Source organism: Triticum aestivum, chromosome 5D (assembly GCF_018294505.1).
Source record: "Triticum aestivum cultivar Chinese Spring chromosome 5D, IWGSC CS RefSeq v2.1, whole genome shotgun sequence".
Taxonomy (NCBI): domain Eukaryota; kingdom Viridiplantae; phylum Streptophyta; class Magnoliopsida; order Poales; family Poaceae; genus Triticum; species Triticum aestivum.
The window spans coordinates 91,635,782-91,644,791 of record NC_057808.1 but is presented as its reverse complement, the minus strand read 5'-3'; the positions used below and the strand labels follow the sequence as shown (position 1 = coordinate 91,644,791).

The following is a 9,010-nucleotide window of genomic DNA, read 5'->3' as shown; positions in this document are numbered from 1 at the left end:
TTATTATTGCCTCTAGGGCATATTTCCTTCAATACTACCTTTATAGTGCATAATATCATATATTAGTATCTTGGATGACCTTATTTATTGTCATGACCAAAGTTTTCGAGTCGATGAATCGTTCTGAGGTGAGCTTGACCGATCGACTAGTCGAGGGGTTTGAGTCAACCCTAGTAGTGTGACTGAGTCAACCCTAGTAGTGTGACTCGTCGACTAGTCTAGTCGACGACTAGTCGCAAGACTAAAAAACAGTGATCATGACACATGGTAGCATAACATTTATTATGATACTTTATCATATGACACTCAACTCTCTCTTTCTACTTCTAATTTTATGTTATCTCATCAAACTGCTTAGTTGGGATGCATAATACTAGTTATGATTATATCTGGCCATAACTCTGGCGGGGCCGGGCTTCGGGCCGGGCCTAAAAAAGCTCGCGGCAGAAAACCTAGGCCCAGGCTCGGGTTGGGCCGGCCTTCGGGCCTAGATTTCAGGCCCAAGCCCGACCCATCAGTGGAAAAGCCTGTCGGGCCTCTTACCTAAAACACACATATGTCAAGCCCAGACCTGGCCCGCCATGTCATTCGGGCTCAAAACCTAGGCCCAGGCCCGGCCTGTGGGCAAGACCGGGTCGGATCGGGCCGGGTTTCCCATGTCCAGGTATAGTTATGATACTCACACTGTGGCAAGTCTAAGGAGAGAGAAGATGTCAAGTTACTGAGGTGGCTAGTGATGTCAGATGAAGGGCCCCTGCATGCCCATTCTGATGATGGTGTGTTTGTGCTGTTGTGCACAACTGCGGTGTAACGAATACAGGTAGATGAGCACCCAAGTACATGACTGGTGACTCTTAAGAATACATCCAGAGTTGTGGAGCAAGAACTCAAGTAGAGTTGGACAACGCACGTCGACGACAGGAATGCTCCCTCCCCTATGAACAAGGTACCTGGGGAACGGTTGTTGAGGCAAGTTGCTTGCAACAGTTGTTGTTGTAGCCATCAAGATCACTACATTGTTAGTCGCCACAACTCGTTGTTGCCTCGTCCCTTGCGGACTTAGGGCCATGGAGATGCGGCGAACCCCGGTCCTTGCCGGCAGGAGGGCTCCTACTTCGTTTTAGGTGCCTTTTTAAGTTTAGTTAGGGTTTGTGTCCTTCTCAGGAAGGCGAGGCGGTGACGGCTCCCTGGAGATGGGATAAGGCTTTCCCCGTCTATTCCCCATTCTAGCGGTGCGTCTAGCGTCGTTAGAGGGCGTGTGGATGTGTACCTCGACGAATCTCGCGGATTCGGTCATTGTTTGTCTTCGGTTGATTTGCATGGATTCGGTCTTTGGTCGTTTGCGCTTGTGTACCTACATGCTAGATCCTTCCAATCTACGCTTTCCTTCATCGCCGACGGTTGTTGTTCTGGTGCGTTGTCCCGTGAGACCTTATCATGATGACTTCTCAATCGTCTGCTACAACATGGTTTTGTCTAGCTCCTGTGAGGGAGGGACAATGATGGCGACACACATTCACACATTCGGCTCGCTCTAGTGTTTGTAGTCGTCGCTAGGTGGTCTATGAACGTGAATGTAATTATTCTTCTTGTGCTCTTTATACCGTTGATGTTCAGATCGAAAGTTTTTCCAGAAAAAAAAACTGTCGTTGTTGCCATTGTGACCCGGCCGGTTCCTCAACAGTGTCGTCACTGGCGGCAATTTTCTTTCTTAGTGAGTGATCAATTCGCCAGAGGTAATGGCAAAAATTCTTCTCCATACGACGGCACTGAAACAAATAAGGAAACCTTCTTGTCCCCACAACAAGCCCAGCATGGAGGTCGGTCACACTGGTCTTCTTAATTGTGACCAAAACACTCAATAAAAGACAATTATAGCTAAATATAAAAGTTGTAGTTCGGGGCAATGTCTTGCAGCATTAGGCTGGTCCGACATCAAACTACTCATGCGGAAAATTTTATCATTTTGCTCAGATGCCAGCAGACAACATACAATTATTTCTGCATGAGTGATGTTAAGTTAATGTATCCTGGCAAAGGTAGGATCATGAAAGGCTGATGCTGCATGGGCAGGTTCTGAAGCTTGAAGACCTAGTGCAGGAAGACGTATGCTAAACAAAACACAGAAAGAAATAGACAGCGTGTTTCATAAGACAGGTAGGTTGGGGTCCGATCAACAGTTGGCTCGAGCATTGTTACAGTTAGGGCCCGTTCGGAGATTCTCCGCTCCACGCGGCCGCTCCGGGAGCGGGCGGAGTTTCAGCTAAAAAGCGTGCATACAGGTACTCCACAGATTCTTAGATTTCTGGGAGCGGGTGGGTTCCCGAACAGCTCCTTAATACCATACTCTAGAACTTTTACAATGTTGTCAAGAGTTAATAGCCAGTTCCATTTTAATATGGACCAATACATCTATTTGGTGTCAGCGAAAAGAGAATATAGTCGTCTTCTACAGCTCTGCTAAACTAGACCCAAGCAATCAGCGTCTACAAGCAAGCTCTGCTCTGGGCAAAGTGTGCTACTCCCTCCATTCACAAATATAAGATGTTTTGGATCTGGCACACATGGACTGCGTACGGACTGAAATGAGTGAACAAACACACTAAAACGTGTCAATACACATCCAATTTACAAAAATGTTAAAACATCTTATATTTGTAAACGGATAGTATTATAATGTTCTAGTAGTTATTTTTCAGCAGCATACAAGAGAAATATTGGTGCGGAAACCAATATCATGTAACCAGCATCAACTAGGAACCTATTGTCCTTCAAAAGAAACTAGGCAGCTTTTAGCATTAATGCAAGACTTCAGTTTAAGTATTTCCATAACATACACCATGCTATAGAAGATATGTTTATCTATACGTCATATATAAACATAATCAGGACCAAGTTCCTCTCAAAAGGAAGGTACTATGTACGAAAATTATCACAGAGACATAAAAGGCAGCATTTGAAGCATTAACACTTAACTTTGAAATTATATGCAACTTGGGCAACATCATTTAATAATCCAGCATACATGAAACTACCTGACAAGAATGTCTCAACTGCCTTGCACTATTACTTAGACCAAAAGAATGAGAAGGATACATCCAAGTCCAACCATGGGCATAATATATCACTTAATTCTACTAGATCTAACCAAGTTGCTACCTTCTGCTAGATGGACGCAGCACATTCAGTGCTTGTTTTCAAGTGCCGGTGACTCGGAGAAACAGGGAACATAAGGTACAACATGCACATCTGAAGCATCATTTTTTAATGTCCCCATAATACTCACTAGCTTATTGTCCATGTGATATGATATCAGCTTTCGGTTCCAATCTTGAACAATGAAAACCACATTTCCATCTGGATGCATGGCAACCACACTGTAGTCTTTTGTGTCGCCTGTGCGTCTCTTTTCTCTAAACAGCTCCGTAAAGCTCACACTATGCTTCAAGACCCATTCTTGTGTATCATAGCCCTCCAGAACCCAGATGGACAGTCGACCATCAACTGCTTGACTGATGTAGTGCAGGCGCCCTTGGGATTGGGCAACATAACCAGGCTCCAGCCAGTGGAGCCTCTCGGCCATCGTCGGCACTGGGATGATCTTTCTTGTCACACCTTGCATGTCAACAGCAGCAATCTGACCTTCATCCGAAATTATGAAATGCAGCATGCTGTTGAGAACAGCACAGCAGAAGCTCTCAGGTATTAAGCCCTGAAGACGCCATCCTTCCAAATCATGCTTGTTCCAGCCACTTTGGATTTGACTCCAGTCACTTTGCGTGTGAGTCCACTTGCCAGTCTCAGAGGAGTAGACGTGCACTGACGTCCGGGACAACTCCTCCTCCTCATCGCCCTCCTCCTCCTCCTCATCATCATCATCATGACCAACCACTAACTCCTCCTCAAACTTCACCAAGCGCACAAACTCCCACGTGAACTGGACCAGGTGGAAGTGAGAGGAGACGGACGGATCAAAAACCAAATAGTTGTATCTTTTGGGGTGCCGAAGATACAACGGAAGCGGAGGGCCGTCTCTTGGCACCTCCGCCCATTGCTTCGTGGTGGGGTTGCACACTACATAGCCCAATAGGTCATATGGCCATGCCTTCAGTTTGTGCTCGAAGAGGAGGAGCCCGTTACAGGAATCGGAGAAGTCGAGAGTCCCAATCCCGGGCGATTCCTTCAGGAAGGCGAGGTTATGGTCGATCTGGAGAGGCCCGGATCTATCAAGCAGATTTGTGAAGCGGACACGCTGCCTGTGGGTCTCCTTGTCAATGAAGAAGAAGCCTTGTAGGGTTTGGGGGAGCTTCTTGCGGAGGAGGGGGTCTTCGATGAGGTCGCGCCAGGCCTTCGCGACGCACTTGGAGCGGTAGACGGACCTGGCGGGGACGCGCGCGAGGATCTCCACCAAGGAGTCTTCGGGGAGGACGGCGCTCGCGCTCCGCTTGGGGCAGTCCATGCCGTCGCCGCCGGTGGGGAGGGAGGAGGAGCGAGCTGCGAAGCGTAGCGATATCAGGGGATGCAATGCGAGAGAGGATTGCGAGGAGAGAGAGGGGGGGCAGCTTACCTGCCGCAGGAGATGGTCGAGGTGGGCGGAGATGGTCGAGGTGGGCGGAGATGGCGGCGGCGGCCGGTGGTGCCTCCGTGTCTCGTGGAGGAGGGAGCCTTTTTTTCGAGGGAAAGAAATGGAGGATGGAGCCTGGAAACAACAGAATAGCATTTTTTTAGAGGAGGCCGGCTAGGTTTTTTAGAGTCTAAAGACCAGGACTAGGAGATGCTGCAGCCCACATATAGTTTCTTTTAGGGAAGCGGCCCACATATAGTTAATTGTCATGGCAGATCATAACATTTTTTTTTCAAACATGGCAAAATTATAAATTTGCATAACGTCCACATAACAATTTTATGAATTTTCCAACGCCGCGCATGGCAAGTTTATATATCATGGCCAAATTACACATTTTTTTGTAATGTTCACATGTCAAGTTTCAAGGATTTTTGGGTTTCTAAAACATGATAGCTTCTAGGATCATTTTTGTATTAGACACATGGCAAAAAAAATGTTTCTTTCACGATGGCATTTCAGAGAAAAAATCATGGCAAATGTATTGAACATGCCATGGTAAGTTATGTTTTTGTATACTATCCGATTTATTGCCATGACAATTTTCCAACTTCTTACAAGCACAAATTTCTTTTTGTAATGTTGAATTTGCCATGTGAACACTACCTAATTTTTATGAGAAGTTCTATGATGGATAAGTTGTTGTTATAATAATGATTATGATGCTCTCATGTTCGTATTTAGTTTATCGACACCTCCCTCTATATATAAACATGTGGTCATATTTATCGAGTTCGGCTTTTGCTTGAGGGCAAACGAGGTCTAAGCTTGGGGAGGTTGATACGTCCATTTTGCATCACGATATCTTACTTTTTTTTACTGTTTTAAAGTTATATTTCACTTTTTGGCACAATAATGTCATTTCTCTCTTAATTTGCAAGTTCTATCATAAGAGAGAGATTGTCGACAACTGGAATTCTAGATCTGAAAAGAGCTACAACAGAGATAGCCATTATTCGGAGCTCCAAATGACCTGGAAATTTACGAACAATTATTTTCGAAAAAAATAAAAAATATTGGAAGAAAAATCTACCGGAGGGGACCCACCAGATAGCCATAAGCTCAAGTGACGCACCCTCCCCCTAGGGCGTGCCCCTTGAGCTTGTGGGTCCCACAACAGGCCTCTGTGGCTCATCTTCTCCTATATGAACCATTTGTCCTATCAAAAATCAGAAGAAGACTTTCGGGACGAAGCGCCGCTGTCTTAAGGCAGAACCTGGGTAGGAACACTTTTGCTCTCCGGCGAAGCGATTCCGCTGAGGAAATGTAGACACCTGACCTGAAATGGTCAGGTCTCTGTGTATCTGTGCCATTCCTGGATCAGTATGCTAGCACACAAAGTACTCGATGGAAAATAATATAGTTCAATCCACACACTCTATTACATCGAAGTCCTCCAAAGGAGTATTTATTACATAAATATGGCTGAAGGCCATCTAAATAAAAGTAGTTGTGGAAGCATCAAAGGTAAATGAGTCCATCAACTCCACGGCAAAACTGAGTGTAGAACAACGACCTATTGCACCTTACTCTTCGTCTGAAAATCTACAACATGAAACATTGCAGCCACAAAGGGTCAATACATTGAATGTATTGGCAAGTCACACCCAAAGTATTAAAACAGACCTATCATCTATATGCAAGGATATATCAAGGGGAAAGCTCTAAGGTTTATTTTGCATAAAGCCAATTTTGACCTACTTCTACTCACTAGCCAAGTTTTATTTCTTTTCATTTTAATTAACCTATTGTTAAATTGGATTGATGTCGCTTGAAGCTACGTCGGTATTTCCCCAAAGAGGAAGGGATGATGCAGCACATCGGCGATAGGTATTTCCCTCAGATATGAAACCAAGGTTATCGAACCAGTAGGAGAGCAAGCAACACAACGTAAACAACCCCTGCACACAGATAACAAATCCTCGCAACCCGACGTGTTAAAGGGGTAGTCAATCCCTTCCGGGGTATGGAGCCTGAAGATAGGCAAACAGACGTGAGATAATTTTATAGAAAATTGATAGATCGAACGCCAAATAAAATAAATAAATAAAATTTGCAGCAAGGTATTTTTGTATTTTTGGTTTAATAGATCTGAAAATAAAAGCAAGAAAAAAAGTAGATCGCAAGCAAATATATCAGAAAGAAGACCCGGGGCCGTAGGTTTCACTAGTGGCTTCTCTCGAGAAAGATAGCAAACGGTGGGTAAACAAATTACTGTTGGGCAATTGATAGAACCTCAAATAATTATGACGATATCCAGGCAATGATCAATACATAGGCATCACGTCCAAGATTAGTAGACCGACTCCTGTATGCATCTACTACTATTACTCCACACATCGACCGCTATCCAGCATGCATCTAGTGTATTAAGTTCATGAAAAAATGGAGTAATGCAATAAGAACGATGACATGATGTAGACAAGATCCGTTTATCTATATGGCGGTAGATATAGATCTCGTCCTTTTATCCTTAGTAGCAACGATAAATACGTGTCGGTTCCCTTTCTGTCACTGAGATCAAGCACCATAAGATCGAACACACTACCGGGCACCTCTTCCCATTGCAAGATAAATAGATCAAGTCGGCCAAACAAAACCCAAATATTGGAGAAGAAATATGAGGCTATAAGAGATCATGCATATAAGAGATCAAAGAAACTCAAATAACTTTCATGGATATAAAAAGATATGACTGATCATAAACTCAAAGTTCATCAGATCCCAACAAACACACCGCAAAAAGAGTTACATCATATGGATCTCCAAGAGACCATTGTATTGAGAATTCAGCGAGAGAGAGAAAGCCATCTAGCTACTAACTACGGACCCAAAGGTCTACAAAGAACTACTCACGCATCATCGGAGAGGCACCAATGGAGGTGGTGAACCCCATCTGAGATGGTGTCTAGATTGGATCTGGTGGTTCTGGACTCTGCGGCGGCTGGATGAATATTTCGTCGACCGTCCTAGGTTTTCTGGAATATTGGGGTATTTATGGAGCAAAGAGGCGGTCCAGGGGGCACCCGAGGTGGGCACAATCCACCAGGGCGCGCCTGGGCCTCCTGGCGCGCCCTGGTGGGTTGTCCCCTCCTCGGGACTCCCCCCAGGTGCAACCAAGGCCCAACTTCTTCCTTTTGGTCCATAAAAAATCTATGTAAAGTTTCGTGGCATTTGGACTCCATTTGATAAAGATTTTCTACGATGTAAAAAACATGGAAAAAACAGCAACTGGCACTTGGCACTTTGCACTATGTCAATAGGTTAGTACCAAAAAATGATATAAAATGATTATAAAACATCCAAGGTTGATAATAAAACAGCATGGGACAATAAAAAATTATAAATACGTTGGAGACGTATCATGGATCTCCTCCAATTTAACCCGCCTATGAGAGCCTCCGAGGATCATAGGTTCCCAAATTGTTTTTTTTTTCATGAGAGCCCCCGGGGATCATGGTTTAATTAAAATTACATCACATTAATTATTTGTGATGAGAAGATCTTCCTGTGGTTTCAAGTCCAGTTGCTCAAAATTGTCCATAACCGGGGACACGACTAATCAATTAGTTTTACACTCTACAGAGGTTTGTACACTTTACCCGCAAGATTAGATCCCTCCCTTTATGTTCTCGCACTTCAGATTTGTTTGAGAATAGGACGATCGTAACATGATCTTCCAAAGAGTTCCTCTGACCCATGTCTGGTGTCCATCCAACCCTACTGTTCATCTAATCTGCTGGCACCGTCCCAGCCAGAGTCATGACTAAGGTCAACCAAGCCAGATCCCATAATGACTTGCGGTTGCACACGTAAGCTACTTGATATGAAACATGTCCAACCCGTTTGAACCTGGGCGGCATTCCCCACCTTTTCTCGAGTAATGTAGAGCTTGCCGGAGGATACATACTTGTCGACTGGTCCGACAAACCTTTCTGCCCAGATGATTGATTAATTGGTATTGCAGAGCGCCCAGGGAAATACAATACGTGTAAATTGTTGTTAATGTAATCATTGCTTAAGTTCTCTCGCGACTTTCATGAAACAACGGTACTCAATCAACGTCTACCACAGCATGGCTAAGCAATAACTACACTGCAATGATTCCCAACACGGAGGCAAAGATTATCAGGATCGGTCTAAACATATGGCTTTCCTATCTAGTTTTAACATAGCATAGTAGCCCTACACATGCATACTACTGTGTTATAGAAGGCACTACATGCAAAGTAAAAACATAGGATTGGTATGATCAAAAGTGCAACTTGCTTATTAAGTTTAATGAAGTCCTTCGCACTCTATCGTAAGCAAACAATATAGCATATATAAGCAATCATATTGAAAACCAAAAAGAATGCAAAGAAAAACTTATAAATTGAAAAACAA

At 44.1% G+C, this 9,010-nt stretch overlaps 1 protein-coding gene across 1 annotated transcript; it reads right to left on the bottom strand.

The window, feature by feature from the left end:
• Positions 1 to 2,955: 2,955 nt before the first annotated feature.
• LOC123124420 (F-box protein At5g07610) lies at positions 2,956 to 4,704 on the bottom strand. The gene is made up of 2 exons (XM_044545035.1): positions 4,568 to 4,704; positions 2,956 to 4,494 (listed from the first exon to the last, which is right to left on the bottom strand). The coding sequence occupies exon 2, from the start codon at positions 4,457 to 4,459 to the stop codon at positions 3,185 to 3,187; it is 1,275 nt and encodes a 424-aa protein (XP_044400970.1). The 5' UTR covers positions 4,460 to 4,494; positions 4,568 to 4,704; the 3' UTR covers positions 2,956 to 3,184.
• Positions 4,705 to 9,010: the final 4,306 nt, after the last annotated feature.

Coding starts and splice junctions, on each gene's coding strand:
- LOC123124420 (XM_044545035.1), bottom strand. CDS start 4,459: ATGGACTGCCCCAAGCGGAGCGCGAGCGCCGTCCTCCCCGAAGACTCC.